Source organism: Bremia lactucae, linkage group LG4 (genome assembly GCF_004359215.1).
Source record: "Bremia lactucae strain SF5 linkage group LG4, whole genome shotgun sequence".
NCBI classification, from domain to species: Eukaryota; Oomycota; class Peronosporomycetes; order Peronosporales; family Peronosporaceae; genus Bremia; species Bremia lactucae.
The window spans coordinates 3,453,660-3,473,133 of NC_090613.1; the positions used below are offsets into that span (position 1 = coordinate 3,453,660).

At 44.4% G+C, this 19,474-nt stretch overlaps 2 protein-coding genes across 2 annotated transcripts; both read right to left on the reverse strand.

The window, feature by feature from the left end:
• Nucleotides 1–17,432: 17,432 nt before the first annotated feature.
• Nucleotides 17,433–18,920, reverse strand: CCR75_003360 (uncharacterized protein). The gene is made up of 5 exons (XM_067961456.1): nt 18,777–18,920; nt 18,482–18,715; nt 18,371–18,415; nt 18,213–18,302; nt 17,433–18,145 (listed from the first exon to the last, which is right to left on the reverse strand). Exons 1-5 carry the CDS (start codon nt 18,897–18,899, stop codon nt 17,567–17,569), a joined length of 1,071 nt encoding a protein of 356 aa, XP_067816692.1. The 5' UTR covers nt 18,900–18,920; the 3' UTR covers nt 17,433–17,566.
• Nucleotides 18,921–18,933: 13 nt separating this feature from the next.
• Nucleotides 18,934–19,457, reverse strand: CCR75_003361 (uncharacterized protein; the record flags this gene model as incomplete). Its single annotated transcript, XM_067961457.1, has 3 exons — nt 18,934–19,085; nt 19,146–19,271; nt 19,350–19,457. 3 exons carry the CDS (start codon nt 19,455–19,457, stop codon nt 19,038–19,040), a joined length of 282 nt encoding a protein of 93 aa, XP_067816691.1. The 3' UTR covers nt 18,934–19,037.
• Between the last annotated feature and the right edge of the window lie 17 nt (nt 19,458–19,474).

A 19,474-nucleotide genomic window follows, 5' to 3' on the forward strand; every position in this document is an offset into this window, starting at 1 on the left:
CGAGATGACCACCAAGGACAGTATCGTGTGCCTCATATTGGATCCGGTACTTCACCTCCTCATCATGAGGAACAATGACACGCGGAGGGTCCGCGATGTTTGTGCAACAGGTTGTTATCGATAGAAATCGATGTAACCTTGCACGCAAACGTGCCGCCAATTTAATACCCAATTTGAGTCCTATAACGCTCGTAGCAGAGCTGCACACTGTTTATCCTTGGCGTAAGCCGAACTGATTAATTCAGGAATAGGTGACGAGATAGTCGTTGAATGAGAATCTCATAATCCGGCCTGCGTGATAACGCGTCGGCCAAAGCATTTTGCTTGCCGGGCTTATACTTCACCACGAAGTTGGATTCCGCAAAAAAAGATAGTTATCGGGCCATTTTCTGTGAGAGATGGGGCGACTTAGTCGCCGTGCGCAATGATGTGTGATCTGTAAAAATCACAAACGGCTTAGAGCCGAGTGGATGACCTCTGAATTTGACGAGAGCATACTTCATAACAAGGAACTCTTTGTCATGAACTGGGTAGTTCTTTTCCGCAGCTTTAAGCTTTTTAGACTCGAACGCAATAACACGTTGATGCCCATCAACATCTGTTTGTAACAGAGCACTGCCAATGGCAAAATCTGATGCGTCAAAGACGATACTGAAAGGCCAATTTGGGTTTGGCAGTACCAGAATCGGGGCATGGATAAGACTACCCTTAACTGCTCGAAAAGCATTATTTTCGGTGCTAGTCCAGCACCATTCTATATCTTTCTTTAGGAGTTTAGATAATGGCCTAGCCATATCAGCGTAATTTTTGCTATATTTGTGTAAATAATTGGCGAGACCCAACCACTTAAGCAAATCCTTTTGGTTTTTAGGAACCGGCCAATCTACTATGGCTTTTACCTTAGCGGAATCGCTCTAAGGCATCGCTTTCCAATGAAGTTTTCTAAAGAAGGAATTTCGTCTGCGCCAAAAATGCATTTAGATGCATTGGCATACAATTTTTTTGTGCGCATGCATTCGAGCACTGCTCGCAAATGGTCTAAATGGTTTTCCATATCCGACCGACCCTGCTCCGCACGACTATGGACAAAAATGTCATCGAAATAAGTCTGTGCATAACCTCGATGAGGGCGAAACAGTTGCGTCACTAGACGATTAAATGTTGCCGGGGCGTTGGAAAGCCATTGTGGAAAACCAGCCACTCCCATTACATGCCGCTTTGGGTGCTAACCGCTGTAAGCGGGATATCACTAGCTCGCATAAGCACTTGGTAGTAACCATTGACTAAGTCCAATGCACTGTACATTGTACATCCCACCATATTGTTCTAAAGAACATCTTTTCTAGGAATGGGGGTTTGGGCTGGTATAGTGGCAGCCTTAAGCTTATTATAAGCATGTACAATGCGCCATTTACCATTTGGCTTTTTGACACAAAAATGTCGGTGTCGAATGAGGAGATTTGTTCTCTCGTAACATTTCAGCCTCGTGCTTTGCATGGAAGAAATCGTCAATGACGTCACACTGCTCCTTTGGTAAAAGCCATTGTTCTTGTGACACAGTATTTGGTTCCCATTACTAAGTCAATTTCATGATGAACACTTCTATCCGGAGCTAAAACAGATGGTGGGTTATTACATACCTTATCTTGGAATTCCTTAATTAAGGAATAAAAAGGATCCGTAGGATCTTCCAGGATCGGTGACCCATTTCGCGCACAAAGTGCACCTTTTGTGTCATCCAGGACAGCTTCGTCTAGAAGTGACGATGAGTTTAACTCAACCATAGGTCGAATGACCATCATTTCAGATAAGTCACCAGTTTTTAAGACTCGACCGCACTCATCAATAGACATTTCGTCTAGCTCTAAAAGAGCATGTAACGAGAGGATTGCCGCAAGGCTTACTTCCCCCTCAATGTTACCGGTTACGCCATTTACAAGCGTATGTACTTGCTCACTCGTATCACTTTGTGAGGGTATACACGCTTCGTGTCCATCCTGTCTTGGAGTGAAGATGAAGACAATACGCCTTTTAGAGGCCGGGACATTCACGTCCCCAGGGTTTTCAGCCTGTATTGGTTCTATACAAGACATGGTGTCTAATTTGACATCCGATAAAGAGTTAAAAAACTCAACTTCCTTATCCAGCGAACGTTTACGTGTCGCCTCACGTGCATTAGGAGGATTTGACCCAAAATGCCCTGGCGAACCGCCAATAGTGTCACTATTGACACTTAGGATGGTGCCACCTCGGCCGACCATACTCGGTGGACTTAGACGTGCCACTCCACGTATCTCAGGGATATTGCACGCTGCTTTCAGCATTTAGTGAATCGTTAGTATAGCGAGTGTTACTCGACGAAGTACGTGCCGTTTTACTTATTTCTGCTCAGTCGGGCTCAAAATTAATGTTTTTAACATTAGAGTTTATTAACTCAGACATGCCAATGTCTAAAACAGTGACAGACTCATTCTTGGTATGGCCTGGCTAGAACATCATGAACCGAATTAGTAATATTTATTGTGAGGAGTAGCTTCTCCAGACAAGCTATTGATAAGCCTTTCTGGCAAAAGCCACGGCTTCTTTTCAGGGGCGAGATGAGACATTTTACTGTCTTCACTCCCCTGACCGTGGATCAATTGGAAGTCTAAGACCTTAGGCGCCACGCGCAATATTCCTAGCAAAGTTTTGGAGAGTCATGGACCCACCTTTGCTAGGCAACAAATGAGATCATATCTCGAATCCAAATCAAGGACGAGACAGCGTTCCATACTGTCAAAGTCCAGAAACTTTATACCTAAGTTCAATGGAACTTTGGGAACAGTGACCCGAGTCCCTGTCCCTAAGCAAACAGTGTTATTGTATTATCTCCATGCGCTCTAAGTACCTCCACGTATTGTTGATTTCCCTCAATAGAAAGGCGTCGAGCATAATTGCAAGACACTCCTGAGTCAATTAAAATTGACCACGGCTTACCAAAGCCCTTTACAATCGAAATGAGCACCAAGCTAATTGGGGCAAGGTTCTATTTATTCTCACCTCCTTGAGGTTTAACCGAGCCTAGGTCTTCCCCAGAAGGGCGCCCCGCATCTACTGGGTATCGACGTTTCCCCGCACCGTACCAGATCTCTGGTATAGGTCGGAGTTGGAGCTCTTTCGGGCTTTACGCAAATTTCGAAGTGGGCAGGCAGGGCGTAAATGTTTCGTGCATTCGCGCACATAACATCTACGGATGGTCTTATGCTGTTCCACAGCTTGAAGAGCCTCTTCTCCTTCCTCAACGAGGCTTATAAACATAGGTTCCGCTCTATTAGACGGAACCCATGTGCTCGAAGAGCTTGTTCGGTAAACAGGCGTGCTAACGCGGGCAGACTTAAAGTCAAAGTCGGCGCGTAGCGCTATGGCAACTGCCTCTTCGAACGTAGCCGGATGAGATCGGAACAATTCCGTCCGGGCAATGCCTTCATTGAGACCCCCCATAAAAAAGGTCACTACAATTGCCTCTTGCACCGGGTCTTGATGCATAGATGCAATGAGAGTTCTCAACTCCTGGACAAAGACCCCCAGGGTTCTTTTACCCTGCCGAGTCGCTAGGAGTCGTGCTCGCATGCAAAAAGCCTGATCAGGCGGTGCAAACATGCTGGTCACTTGCTGTTTCAGCGAATCCCATGAGGGGAAAGCGTCGTTTATGGATGTGCTGCACATTAATGCCCACTCTATGGCTCTACCTCCAAGTTTGGACATGGCCATAGCCACATTTGCCTTTCTGGTAAGAACAAGACGTAATCAATGGACATTTCCATTTGCTCAATTCAAAAAGGGAGATTTTCTCCCTCTTTTCCCTCATTTTTTTTTACATTTACAGTTAGAGGGCGAGCCCTCGGCTCTGAGTCAGGTACGGAGATGTACCGGGTAGGCATAGATGCCGCTAAAGGGTCCTGTACCTGACCGATCAGGGAGGCTTTGTACCGCATGAAAGCTTCAAGCCTTGCATGCAGGACCTCTGGTCCCTGGGAAATAATAAATTCCACGTGCTCAAGCCCGAATAAGATTTTGAGCTTGTCATAAGCGGCGCGTTGCGCTTCTGACAATTCTGGAACCTCTTTCACTGTCGTAAAAAATAAGTCTTGTAAAGACTCAGGCGTAGGTTGACTACGAGTGCTACCAGGTGTAGCGGAGCTATCACGCTCCTAAAGTCAGAGAAAGACTCTCAGACTCAGAGAGTCACTTAGTTCTATTGAGCTTATGGGTTTAACAACTCTGGGAGTCGTACATGCTATTAAAGCTTAAGGAATCCTAGTTCAAGGGATTCAGGGGTTCGTAAAGCCAAGTGGCAACTAGTGCCCAAGAGGATATACCTTAGAAAGGCTTCTATCTCTTACAAATCAATGCGCAAGCCTTAGGAAGGCACTTAACGCTTTAAGATCAATGAGGAACTGCACTTTATTTAATTATTTAAATCTAAAAACCTTACCCTAGCTAATTTAAAATAGATTTCGGCCCCAGATTTATATCTGGCGGCGACCACATAATTATTGCCCATATTTAATGGGATTTAAGCAACTAACTATTTTAAAATTAGATAAAGGGTATTTTACCCATTTAGTAAATGTACCACAACAACGGTTCTCCAACCGATGTGTGCCCCATTACACTATCAGCTTAAAGACATGAACTTTCCCTAGTGACCCTGCCAGTTTAGCAGTGGTCAATAAAACTACGTCCTATGACCGACCTCTCGGCGGTATCATAGGCGAGTTTGATGCTAAAAGCGTGAGCGAGGCTCAACGCTTTTTGATTAAGCGATTAGCCATCACACGAAAAGTCCGTGACGAGATGGCAAGCGCACAGGACAAGCAAAAAGAATATGCTGACCGAAATGGTCTCAAAATTAACGAACGCTTTAAAGTGGGTGAAAAAGTACTATTAAGTATTGCTACCCTACCTAAAAATGCAATTTTTGTACTACCTGGAGGTACTACGAAGTTGTTGCACCGTTTCATTGGGCCCTTTAAGGTGGTAATAGAGGTTGGTGACTCAAATTATAGGCTCACCCTTCCCTCGTATATAAAGACGCGCCGTATTTTAAGTGGGTCGTCTGAAACGGTATGTAGACTCAAATGAGCCTCATACCCCCATTCGTCGAAGAAGACGATGGTGACGCCGACTGTGAGTCTAGCGGCGATCAGATGAGGGAGACGGTGAATTTACTTGGTGACTGCCTATGAAAAGGAGCACCAGCTGAGGCCTCTTCGCTAGTCTCAAATGGACTAGCAGAAGTAGCGTAGTGAGAAGAAACAGGGGGTACAGTACCGCCCATGATTTCTTTCACACGCAAGCGGGCGATATTAATTCGCTGCGACCGCTGTATCATCGCATCGGAATGCGGATGAATGCGGCGCAAGAATTTCGCCTCGTATTGGTCGGGCGTTTCATTTAAACGCAACACGACCGGGTCTTCCATAATTTAATGACACCATAATAGTTTTGAGCATTTAGAAAAGCGCGTTTTTTGAGCGACGCTATTGTCCCGTTTACACGAGGCCATTCAGAGAGAGGGAGCATAAGTGATATGCCACCCGTCACACAGCCACGTTTAATACGGCTGGCTTGTGACAGCGACTAAGCACATTCACGCGTCGTCGGCGGAGCGTTACGCTCAGAATCCTCTATGTCAGAACCATTATGGATAATGGTCTGAGCAAAAGACGGTGTGGTTTTACCCAACGGAGAAGCGGCTGCGCCTTTATGGGCAGCGCTCGCAATAACCGTCGCTGCGCTATCCAGCGCAGACGACGAGACAGCATTCGTAAGTGTTGCTGTCTCCATGTTATGAGCAATGATAGAAGTTTGGATGGGCAATAATGTGCCATCATCCTTCCTCGTGAGATCCTTGTCCGCATCATTACTTTGAGGTGACGGCAACGGTCTCGACTCATTGTAGTCGACAATGAGCGACGGATCAACATCCTCACTGATTAAGTGGGATGAATCCTTAAGCCCCGTTAACGCGACAGCAGCAGTAGCGGTCGGCGTTTCAGCTAAGGCATTGGACGCTGCAGGGCGTGTTAACGCGGCGCGCGCGCTAAATGCAAGAGTTAGTGGGCGTCTTCGCAGACGACCCTCCAACGTTGCCCATGTAGGTGGCACCTTTGGCGCCGTGTATGAAAACAGAGGTCGCTAGAGTGAATCAGAGACTTAGCGGCGCGTCAAGCAGCATAGTTCTTCCTTCCACTTTATCGAAGTTTAAAATGTAACTTCGTTCTTTAAGGGAGTGGATAGTGTAACTGGCTAAAGTTGCCCTAATGTTACACAGTCCCCGTTAAATACACTTGGTGTACTCAAGGGGATGGTCAATTTCTTAAATAAAGTAATTAGACCCACCACTTGAGTGTGGTTCACATTTGTGACCAACCCTTGTGTATGTGATGCACATAGGTGCATTCACATTAGGAGGGATGTCGCCTAGCGTCATCCGTTACGCGAGATATATAGAGATACGCTCGCAAAACATATTAGTGTAATCAATAGAGATGACAGTTCAATTTGGTAAAAATTGGAATTTATATTTAATGCGATTATATTTAAATCGGTCTCAAACTACTTTCTACTTATCAAGTGCGCACGAGGAGTCGAATCACCGCTCCCGTGACGACACGTTTACCAGAGTACCTAGTGCGTTGGATGAGGTCGCTAAGGCGCCCACCACAATTACCTCACGGCACACGAAATTAGACGGTCAAACAGCTTCTCCGCTGCGCTAGGGTGTGTGCTTAAGTAGAGCGTGCCCCCATAAAGACTTGCCCACCTACAACTTTCAACTTAAGAAGTGCGCACGTGAAGACGGATTACCGCTTCCGTGACGACACTTGTACTAAAGTACTTAGCTCGTTGGGTGAGGTCGCTTAGGGGCCCACCAACAATCTCACTGCACGTGTGAGAAGACGGTCAAACCGCCTTCTCACTGTGCCTAAAGGTGTGTGCGTAAGTAGAGCGTGGCTGCTATAGTAGCACCTGTCTACACCCACCCTTGTGTCTTAATGTGCTTTCGCATTTAAGGGGATCAAGACATCATCTGCGATTTAAAAAAGTAAGCTCGCCATGCAGGAATACACATCTACAGATGGCATCCAATCATTGGATAAAGTTTATATTTAATTACATTTGGTTTAAATATATTTCCCTAGTCGAACGTGAATAAAACAGTGTCTAGTTTTAATCTAGCCACATCATTTGTCAAAAGGATCCAAAAAGACGAGTGAAGGTATTCTACTTTCATACTTCACTCCTACTTAGTGGCTTGCACTTCATTTGCTGCATCATTGGGGACAAAATAATACTTTTATTGTTGCCTAAATTGTTTATCGGGCATATAAATCTAAAATTCCCTTGCGGATCTCCAATATCAATGACGCTATTATAGGATACTTCTTGTCCTCAAAACTGCATCTCATGCTTTACGCGCAAGTAAAAATATCGTTTGCCTTGCAAAAGGATATATGGAGCTTTGATTTCTCGTGGTGAAGCGTGTGTCGACACAATATTGGTTAAAACGCAACTTTTTAAAATGGCTGTGTCATCACTCCCGGGGCTAACTATATTTTGGTGTTGTCGCATGGTGTTAAGTCATCTGGTCGCTCAATCGTCGCATGAATACCCAATTTTCTCTTCCAGATGATTTCAATTATCGATGAGCGTGATGTATATATTTGAAATTTCGTTTCTGCAGCTGGTGGTAAAAACATGGTCTTAATTAATCTGAACTTTTTTCCAGCTCAATGCTTGCGATGCGAAATAACGCATGAATGTCGCATCCATTTCCGAACAGTCCAAGAAAGTTGCTGGAAGTTTTTTTTACGGCATCTCGATTAGTTGTCGGCTTGCTTCCGATATTGTGACCACAGCAATTGTTGAGCTTGTACAATGGTTCGATATGACATTACTTTATATCTTAATGGCGCAATGAGTCTATTAAATACCTAAGCACGTGATATTGGCTGCAAAATATTCAATATGTTGTGCTTTGTCTTATTTGTTAAGCAAACGTGTCGTTAATTTTCGTGCAAAAAGAAGCCATCATATTTATATGAATCAGATGCCGGCTCTATTTGTCGCAACGAAAAAGTCAAGATTTCCACGTGTCCTACGCTAAAAGGCTTTATCTCCGTCCAGGAACGGGAGGATGTCGTCCCGCTCACGTCTTGTCCATAAAAGTGGATTCGCGCATGCCAGCGCATCACGTTATCCGCTCGTTCTTTTTTTAAGAAACTTCGGTTGGGGGAGGCACAAATTGCTAAACAGTGACATTCTTGTATGATAAACAGGACTGTCATGTCTACTCTTTATCTATCATAAGATATTTATTGCCCGATAGCCACTGCAAACTAACAAAGCCTATGGTCACCGCACAGTCAGGTCCCCCATTCTATTTCAAGCAAGATAAATGGTATTGGATCTTCCACCTGATCGGAGTTTTTCGAAAGTCTCGTTATATTAGCTCATACTTGCTATTGTTAGCGTCACTATCCCTTACAACTTGCATAAAAAATCTAATCTTTTTCGCATTAGGTCTACTGCGACAAGGCTACCACCACTTCATTGGTGGCAATCGATTGCATGACTCGTCTAATTTTAATTTTTGTTTTCAAGAGACCGCTACAGTTTTAATTGGAGCGAGTCATTATCATTTTGCTTCCGTCTCAGTAAGATCTCTTTCTTTCTTATTTCAACGAGCGACATGGTGCGTATGCTCCTGATTAGCAGTATTTTTGTGTCTGCGATTTCCCTCGGAGATTCGAGTGCTTTCCTCGTAGCCGCTAATATAGAGCAGGAAATGCGTGACACAATCCCAGTCGCGCCAGTTGCTAGATACCTGAAAGCTGGAGAACTGCGCAAATCTGCGAAATCTGAGGAGAGAATGTTTTCCAGCTCCAAACTATTCAAATTCTCCAAAGAAGACGAGAAGTTGTTCCAAGAAGCCGCGAAAGAGATTACTGATACAGCTTCAACCGCAAAAGGAGCTACAAGCAAATCAGAGACTGTAAAAAGAGAGATAGACCCAGTTGAAAAAACAATGGCAGCAAAAAGAAGAAAAAGAGCCGATGCAAGAAAGAGAATAGATCTTGAAAATGGCATGGAAAAGCTCAATACAGATGACAACTAAAAGGATAATACAAACAACAATGATGCTACGTAATTTAATGTTGATGTATTAATTAAATCTGTAAGCGTCAAATTTTACTTGACATTTAAAAGCTATTGAAGTAGTACACTCCGAATTATTTCTGGTTGTCAATTTCGTCAATTTGTTAATTGCGCTGGAGCATATGTTAGGTGAATACGGGGTAATTTCTTAAAGGCATTCAGGTCATATTTAAAAAGCCCTGTAAGTACATTGTAATGGTGTTTCCGTTTCATAAATATTATTTTCGGTAAGAGGAATAATAAATACGATTTCCTTTAAGAGAAAATCAATAGATTTTTTGGTCTTTTATCAAATTCGACTTAACAGTTCCAATATTACCAATTTTGGTAATATTGACGCGATAAGACAGTGATTCTTTTAATTGGTTGATTTTAGTTTGAATCAACCGATCTACACGTGTAACGGGGTGTATCGTTACAAGAAAATTAACACTTTAAGGTTGTTAATTGTATATTATCTAAAAGGTAGAGAATATTTGGAGAATATATCTTTACGTGGTAATTTCCTAAAAGCTTATCTATTGGTAGATATACACCATTATATCTACTTTCTCCGCGGTCCAGTCAGCGCTGGACGCACGCAAAAGAAAAAGACAGATAAGACTTCATTACATGTTTTGTATTAGTTTAAAATTAATTTAGTACTTAATAGACAGAAGCAGAAGAACTTAATTATATTAAATACGGTTTTATCAACCTCTTTTAAGCAAGTGCTATAAAGAGAGTCTTCCTTTGCACGTACTAGGTGCGTGAACTGACGTGAGGCACCACTCGCACCGAGGCAGTGCGAAGTGGACTTTTATTGAAACAGTACAAGTCAGTAGTGCTCCGTTACACCTGGTAGCACTTTGTAGTTCGTCCGTTTCGCGTGATAGCTACTCCTTTCTAAGTGACATAGAAAGGAGTGCGGTCAAACGAATGAGTTCGACCGTAGGGAACGATGCCATCTTGGCCATGCTGTCCGATTTTGACAAAGATGCCCTCTATTTATCATCGCCAAGTTCATACACATGAACATGACGAGGCGAAGGAGAAGGTAGCCTTGCTTAATCCGCAAGGCTCTCAACAGGCAGAATTGTTGAGGTTACAACAAGTACAGAACCCTGTACCTGGGATGACGCACACGCGTCGTCCGGAAACCTGAAAGATTGACATCTCTAAGTATAGGGGAGTCGAAGAAGACTCTCTCTTGAGATGGTTTGTCGAGTTGGACGATGCATTAAGGGCACGTCACATCGTCGACGAGCAAATGCAAGTCGCATTCGCTCAATCAGATTAGGCAGGTCGCTCCAAAACTTGGGCATTGAGCCTTACGTTGCGCGACCCATACGTCTTTGGGTCGCTATAGGCTTTTAAAGCCCGGCTCAAACAGACGTTTGAACCGCCAAGGGCTGAGTTCAGAGCTCGTTCAGAGCTTCTGAAACTTAAGCAAGGCAAGCGTGATGTTCACGCATATTTTCAGCACATACGACTCTTAGCGAGTTGTATAACAAATAACATAGTCCAAGAACACACGTTGATTACGGTGTTCATGCAAGGTCTTACGGATGGTCCCGTAAAGACCCACCTGTTCCGCTTGGGACTGGATACGCTTCAAGAAGCAACATCCGTTGCGGAATAGAAGGATTTTAAGCTTGAGACAGGCTTAAGCTAGTTCGTCATCGTATCGTCCTCCATGACGACACGATTTAGGAAGTCCAGAGCACATGGACCTCTCTTACATCGAAAGCGAGAGACCTCGCTTTTCAAACAACAAGCGATTGCAGAAAAATGCAATCGCTGTCAAAAGTTAGGACACTATGCTAATAATCGTAGTGCTTCACGCCCAGTACCGAGAGGTACTGACCATAAATATGGACCTAATGCAAAAAGGGCAACGGTCACGGGTCCGACGTTGTTGCGAAATCACAGCAGCGAGGCGGACCTTAAAAAAACGGTCGGGCTCAATAGGGGCGCAACGCCCTACTGATCCAGCAACATCAAGAGAATTTGCAAATCTCTTGACTAAAGTTGCTCCAGACACATAATCATTATGTGTCTCTGCACCTGGCGATGAGGTATCCCTCATCACCTTAAAAGTCAAAAGTGACAAATGATATGTCACTTGGAGCCCTATTGGACTGTGGAGCGTCGAATAACTTCATTCGTCGCCAGTCGCTAGAGGGTCGTGGGCTCAAATATGTTGAGCGCGACATCCCTCTAACGAGGATGACGGTGCGTCTAGCGACAGGCGCATCGATAACAGTAATGAAATGTGTAGTGAAATTTCACTACACGTTTAGAGATTTACAGTATAATGATGAGTTCATCGTACTGGATTTGGATGACAAGTTTGATGTCATCCTAGGCTTACCTTGGCTCAGAAAATATGAGTCAAGGATCAGCTGGCAGCATCGATCCGTAAAGATGCCTGCCACTTGTTCATCAGATGACCATCTGATGAACGTCTTTGAGCGTTTACAAGCGTGTGGATGTACTACGAGTGAAAGCGATGGCCTCACTTGTGGTACGGTCGTTAGTACGACTGCACAAGGTCATAGTGTGATTACTTTTTCCCTGTGGAGTCAGCTGCCGGCGGCTGTGCGAATGCACAGAAAGCCTCGAAGGTCCACCACTTGAATAAGTCGAGTGGGTTGAGACATAAATGTACGCCTAGCGGGCGACATTCAAGGAAAATACCGGTAATCCAAATTGGACACAACGATAATCCTAGGTCGAGGAGATAGTCGACCGTAGAGGACCCGACTGTAATAGCGCAACCGAAAGATGTTGAGGGAATAAGACACGTACTTGAGGAGAAATTTCCACAAATAGTTAATGCTGAAGTGACTAGACTTCAGCATTGCGAGGGATTGATCCCTCCGCAGCCTGTGGATAAATCCCAGGAAGAAACCGTGACATTGAATGTCTTGGTTAATGACGGATTAAAAGTAGGCGCTTATACTCTTAATCTGTATGCGAATCCGAAATTAACTTCGGAGATAACTCAAATACCAACCCTAGATCCCAAGCGGTTCTTGAGAGATCTGCATAGTGGTAGAATCAAGCAAATCTGCGTACACGTCACAGAGGACGAATAAGTAACCGATATACGGTCAGCAGTTTGTTTTTGCAGAGAACGAACGGGTTCTCAGCAGCTCATCGATGGACGAAAGTGTCCACGATGGGAAGACTCGGATTGAGAAATATACACTTCAATCCTGGGAGTCACTCAAAATAAATCTTTTATACAAGGATTTGATTGAATTATTTATGGGATGTATTCCCTGAAAGGCTCCATGCGAGTTGCCTAAGGATAAAGGCACTCGACATGAGATCGAGCTCAAATCGGGCTCGAAGTATTGTGTCATGAAGCAGTGGCCACTGCCTCGTGAAAAAGTACTTGCAATCGACACATTCTTTGTCGATCAATTAAAAGCGGGTCATTAGAGGGCGTCAACCTATCCAATAGTTCTCCGACCTTCCGTGTGCGAAAGGCCTCAGGAGGGTGGTGGATAGTGCACGCATTCAATATAATGAATGCTGCAACAATACCGGCTCAAATGCCGATACCTAGAAAAGACGTAATAATAGATGGTATGTCTTAGAGTACCATCTTTTTGTCTATAGATCTGATGGATGGATTTTATCAGATCCTTATGCGTGAATGGGAGATCACGTACACAGCAGTGAGCACTCCCAGCGGGATGCTCTGAGAAGGGCTTGTAATGTCACAGGGGCTTAGCAAAGCTCCTGCAACATTCAGCAGATGCGTAACAAATCTGTTGAGACAGGTTTTTGACAATACATTCATTTATAGCCGGGCCGACGAAAAGACGGACGTGAAAGTTCATAAAACTTACAGTCGTCAGGTTCTTACACATATGCAAAAGCATAAGTTGTACGCAAATCTCAAGAAGTGTATATATTAGCTGATAGCGAAATACGAAATACCTTTTCGGTGCATCGTCGGTAAACCCGGCGTGCGCCCTGATCCCGAAAAGATCAAGGCAATTACCGATTGGCCAGTTCCAGTCGATGTCAAGGGACTTAGAAAGTTACTTGGATTAGCGGCGTACTTGCATAAAGTACTCCCGCAATTATGCCGAGATGACAGTTCATCTCTCTCGTCTCTTGATAAAGAGGAGAATTGGCGATGAAACGCTGATTGCTAGCGTTCCTTTGAAGGTATCAAGCAAAGCTTGATGCAATCGCCCATCTTGGCGATTGCAGATCAAGACAGACCATTCCATGTGGTCTGTGACGCCAGTGATTTCGCAATGAGCTGTGCGTTGATGCAATACGCTACTGACGGCGCGGAGCGCATTCGTCTGTTATCAATCGCGTCAGCTGCAACCGGCTGAACGCAACTACCTAGAGCATGATAAGGAACTCCTTGCCATGTAATATGCACTGGCTAAGTTTGGAGTCTATCTCCGAGAAATTAGACCGTTCATCGTATATACGGACCATGCGTCATTACGCACGGTTGTAAATAGCCCGCACATCTCGCAAAGAATGGCGAGGTGGCTATCCTTTTTCGCGGAGTATAATTTTTCCGTGGAATATAAACTAGGACGACTTACTGTTGTCGCTGTTGCGTAATCAAACCGAGCAGATTTCTAGCCGGCAGCGCATTCCAACAGTGGACATAATTCCACTGTTGCAACACTCACTTCAAGTGTTCCGTCATCAACCTTGTTTGATGACACAAAAGAAAGCCTACGCGGACGATAAGGACCTTCTGCATTTAATGTATCATCTGATGAATTCATCTGATTAATCTTTTAAAGATTACCGTCTTTATATCGATCGTCATCGGATCGATACACAACACGTGACGGCTTATTGTATTACACAGCCGTTGACGGCGACACTCCACGTGTCGTCAATATTTTGCGCTTGCGCATCATGTATGAGTGTCACGATGCACCAACAAGAGGGCATCCTGGACGTGAGAAAACTTATTTCACAGTAAGTCGCGGCTTTTGCTGGCCCCGCCAGTATCAGTTCATGTGCGAGTACATTCGTGCTTGCGAGGTATGTCAACGGGTGAAGCCCTTCGTCCCGTGAACCTCTCCAACCTCTACCATTTCTGGTAGAGTGTTGGCAGTCGGTATCTATGGACTTCGGCTTCGGATTTGCCGAATAAGACGATCTCAAAAACAATAGAATGCTTGTTTTGCAGACAGATTCAGCAAGATGGTACATCTTGCTGCAGTACCAGAGTCGATCACGGCTCCGGGCTGTGCCCGTCACTTTATTGACACGACACGGTATTCAACTCCAGGGTTACCCGTAAACTGGTCTCGGATAGATTTCAACGGTTTACGGCAAAGTTTTGTCAATCCGTGTTCCGATCTCTCGGAACGCGGCTGACTATGTCAACTTCTGATCATCTAGAGACAGGTGGTCAGATGGGACGCGTAAATCGCGTCCCCGAAGGGATACTTCGAGGTTACGTCCAGTCGTATCCGAATTGGAGCGATTTTTTACCGTGGTCGAATTCGCCATCAATAATTCGGACCATGCGTCTACAACGCAAACACCGTTCTTCGTGAATGGCTTACGCCATCCACGGATACCCATCAAATTAGAGGGACTGGCTCATGCTCATCACGCGTCGTAGTTTTCAACGACGCGAATGATGTCGATGTTGAAGCAATCGACATCGAAGATGAGAAAAATCTCATGGCAGTGCGCACATAGCGCACTGAAAAAGACAAAACAAATGAGTCAGCAGGGGAATTTCTGCTTGCTCAAATCAGTAATCCGTTTCGTAGAAGATTCCATTGCTAACGCAGTGGACCGTCAGAAACGCAGACAAACATGGAAGAGCAAACGTTCTTTCAATTAACATTAAGGACCTAGTACTACTCTATACGGTAAACTTACCTAAGTGTGTGGTCATTAGTGTGGGTAGCAGTAAACTACAACCCAAGTTCGTTGGGCCTTTCCGTGTACTGCATGCATCGCAGAGGCAATGCGTACACAATAGAATTTCCACGTAGGATGCGAATGCATCCTACGTTTTACGTTGGTCGGCTCCGCCCGTACTATCAGTACGCGGTCTCTTCCGAGGACGTATCTGGCCACCCTTTTCAAGAATCCCTAAGAGATTCTTGTGGTCACAAACCAAAGTCTCATGTTAAATCTGGAGATATTCATGCCGGGTCCGAAGATCCTCGAAACTGCGATGAGCGGAAGACAGCTCATCACGACGAGCGTGATTTTTCCATTCGTAATATAACATGGAGTTAGCACTCTTCGAACGGTCTTCCAACCGCTCGATATGGTGAGCCTGCACCCGTCTGCTCTAATGAGCAACGCAAACCGCACTCGTGATCAAGTCCCTCCTACAAATCATGGAGGAAGCGATCAAGTTTGTCGATCTTCGACTCTAGATCCGACACAGGGGTCGGATCTAATTTTCCCTCCTCCACCACAACCATTGGTGGATTCCCACGAGTGTCAACGTTTCCTTGTGGAACGTATACAAAACCACCGCGATGTGAAGGGGCAGCAAACGAGTTAACTTGTTCGCTGGCGCGGTAATCCACCTTCACATGATAGCAGGGAGCATCATTCCAAGCTGGTTGCTGACGTTGAGGGCCTCGTCCGTCAGTATGACGAGATCCATCCGATATGTCAGAAGGTCCATCGGAAAGCTCGCGCCCCTGGCGCTTATAAATCGATTGCAGAGCGTCAATCGCATAGCGCATCTTGATAGAGATGCGAGCCCTTCCCTAGGGCGAAGAAAGAGAATAAACATCCCCTTTCACTCGCTTCGTGTTGTCAACACAACACGGCCAGGGATCACCCCACGTGAGGCATGGATGTCCTGCCTCACGTGACAACCGATGCAATTTATACCTTACAGCGGTTGAAGTTCTCTTCTCAAACTTTACGCGAATCGCGTTACGTCTTTGAAGCCAGGCTTCGCATCCAATGCCTTTGACATTGCGAATGAACGCGGTGCAGGCTTGTATAAGCGAGAATTTACTTTGCTTATTAATGCCACGATACCATCGATGCTTAAAAGAAGCATCGAGAAAAAAATATTCCTCAGCGCGAACATTCTTCGCGTTGGGATCAAGGCCATGTAGCTTTGTCGTAATAAATAAGGGACATTTATTGTGAGGAGTAGTCTCTCCAGACAAGCTATTAATTAGCTGTTCGGGCAAAAGCCACGGCTTTCACTCAGGGGCTCGACGAGATGTTTTAGTGTATACGATCCCCTGTGTGGGTTCCACTGAAGCAGCTATACCACAAGAACTTTTATTACGATGAATTTCGCCTTCGTCATTACCACGCTCCGAAATATGTGCGTGGTGACGGAACTTGAGACGGTGCTGGCGATGAGAAATCATTCTCATCGTCGGAACCGAACATGCTGTAGCTTCCGACTCGCATTCGTAGTCAACCTCCAAAGAAGGGTCGCATTGACGTGGTGTATCACCACGTGCACCCGCAACATTTAGAGTTGCGGGAGAAGATAACAATACGCAGACGGAACGTCTTCGCAAGAGACAATAATGCGTCGCCCGCGGCTGCATGAACCGCAGCCAAAGGCGCCGCACTATTCGCATATCGCATGGACTTGTTAACCATGCGATATAATTAAAAATGATCGTTCTGACCAATCAACATCGTTTTAACAAAGTGGTCTTATAGTGTCCAAACTCCCCAATGACAGTCAGATTGATTGTCTTTTAAGGGAGGGGTGATGTAACGGGGTATATCGTTACATAAAATTAATACGTAAAGGCTTTTAATTAATATATCATCTAAAAGGTAGAGAATATTTGGAGAATATTACTTTACATGGCAATATTCTAAAAGCTTATCCTTGGTAGATATAGACCATTATATCTACTTTCTCCGCGGTCCAGTCAGCGCTGGACGCGCGCAAAAAGAAAGACAGATAAGACTTTATTACATGTTTGTGTTAGTTTATAATTGAGTTAATATTAAGTAGATAGAACAGAAGAACTTAATTATAAAAATACAGTTTTTAATTAGCCCTGTCTTTAAAGCAAGTGTTTTAAAGAGTCTTTTGCACGTACTAGTGTACGTGACGTGGGGCACCACTCGCACTGAGGTAGTGCGAAGTGGACTTGTACTGAAGCAGTACAAGTCAGTAGTGCCCCGTTACAAAAGAGACCAAGGCCTCGTGGATTTTTGCTGCGTAATGCTCGACTTAATCAGTAAAACTTTAAATTTAAAAAAGACTATACAAATTGCCTTCGTATCTGTCATGTCAACCTTCACTTTATTACCTCTAAGAAAGGTTAGCTATTATAAAAAACGAAAAATACTGGATGTGCTCAATCGAAAGTATTATCCGAATAGACTCCACGTAACGACCAAAGCGTTTATTGGGCTACCCGTTGTACAAGCTACGTAAACGTACAACGCCTTTGCGAATGAGGTACTCGTTAAGTCGACGTACTCGATCAATCAAAACTGTCGTTTCCGTGCCGTTGCGTAGCGAGACTACTAATTCACGGCGCGTCTTTCGCACAGCCGTCACTTTCACGAGTTCACCTTCACGTGAGAACCCGCACATTGAATCAGGACAGCACCAAACCATGTCTCCTGGATGAATAACTTCTGTTGCTCTAATGTAACGTGGCCACGTTAGGACAATCGCGTGGAGCTTACCATGATATCCACGGCGTTTGCCATGATGATCAAATTTGGAATACTCGGCCGCTATTTGCAAAGGCAGATTGATCCCTGAAAGCCCAGACACTGGTGCGAAATCTTCACTGCTCACAAGCTGCGATGCTACTGAAGTCATAGGATTATATGACCCTTTCTTGTCTTCTTCCTCAATTTCTTCGTCTTCGTCTAACAGGCACTCACTTTCCGTATCACTATCATTTTGATTTTCTCGATCCATACGAACTTCTCGTCTCGAAAATTCATGTGAACTTTCGGCATCGTCAATGTTTTTGTGCTAGTCCAATTGTAGAAATTAGTGCTATGGTAAACAAAAATTGCAAGTCATCAGATTCCTTTCACACCGTTTGGATGCTAGCATCTTTCCATTCTATTGTATCTTCGTCATCCGAAGCAAAGCCATCGAACTGTTGCAATTTTCTTTTGGATCCAAGCTTATTCACAACAATTTTTTTTTAAAAAAAATAATAAATCGAGCCACAATTTTATCAACCAACCGTACCATTTTTGAAAATATAGACGAGGTCGTGGACGGTGCAGCATTTGGCTACATTCGAAAAAAGTACAAGTGAGTTTTGCTTATTCGTCACTTATAGTTTATAGTGACAATTACCAATTGAGCACTCGGTCGACCAGCCATTTGCGCTGATAGACTTTCCGACTCATCCGAAGAACAAGAAGACGATGAGCTCAACGGTACCGAAAGCTTGCTATCTCCATCGAGTGTTTGAGTAATGCTCGCACTTGATGCATTTGGTAGGTGTATCGCTGAAGAATTAGTGGCGTTCTCCTCGATCGTTGCACTGGATATTTTTCCTGTGTAGAGTTGCAGCTTTTCCTGCCATTTCTACAAATATTGCAATAGGAATTGTAGTCTAGATGGACTGTTAGCGAAGGTTCACACCAACCTTCTGTAACTCGTTGATGTCAGCTTTTGAGCACTCGTGACTTGCTTCGCGATAGGATTGGCACACGCGCTGAATCACTCGCGCATAGAGTGCCTCGACCATGCTCTCCATTTTCAAAGACATTTATCTTTTTTTTCACTTAAGTACGTAACATACATTCATGAAAAAGCTGTGTATTATTGACAAACGAAATTATTTATTTGGCAAATGATTAAGGCTTGAATCAAGCACGGGATCGCTAAAGCACTTTGAATCGTTTCTTTATTGACGTATTTTGTTTGGGTTGCCGTTGTGAAAGTCACGAGTTCGCTAACATAAATAAAAACCACGTCAGAAATGTGCCATTCGTCGATACATTCTGATACGTACACGCTCGTCGGCGGCTATGACGTAATAAAGACCAAATGGGATAAGGCCCCAGGCGGCCATCGACACAAAGAGCTTGTTATTAAACTGAAAGCGCTTTTCCGAGTCTCCGCGCCAATTATTCCAGTTCTAAAGAGTATCACAATTAAGTCCAATTAGAACGAGGTTAGCAACGCTTAAAATTAACAAGTAGATCAAAAGACGCACCTCAATGTGCCTATTCTTTGTAAGGGAACCCCCAAAACGGCACTGAACCGGACGCTTATAAAACGAGCACGTTAAGGGAGCCGCGCGGCGCATGGTCGGACCGAGCATCGAGATTAGCAATATTT

Excerpts from the sequence above, each read along its gene's own strand:
- CCR75_003360 (XM_067961456.1), bottom strand. The coding sequence starts at position 18,899 with ATGTCTTTGAAAATGGAGAGCATGGTCGAGGCACTCTATGCGCGAGTG. Across the intron at positions 18,716-18,776 it reads ACATCAACGAGTTACAGAAG|AAATGGCAGGAAAAGCTGCA; the intron begins GTTGGTGTGAAC and ends CAATATTTGTAG. Across the intron at positions 18,303-18,370 it reads CGTCTATATTTTCAAAAATG|CTTGGATCCAAAAGAAAATT; the intron begins GTACGGTTGGTT and ends GTTGTGAATAAG.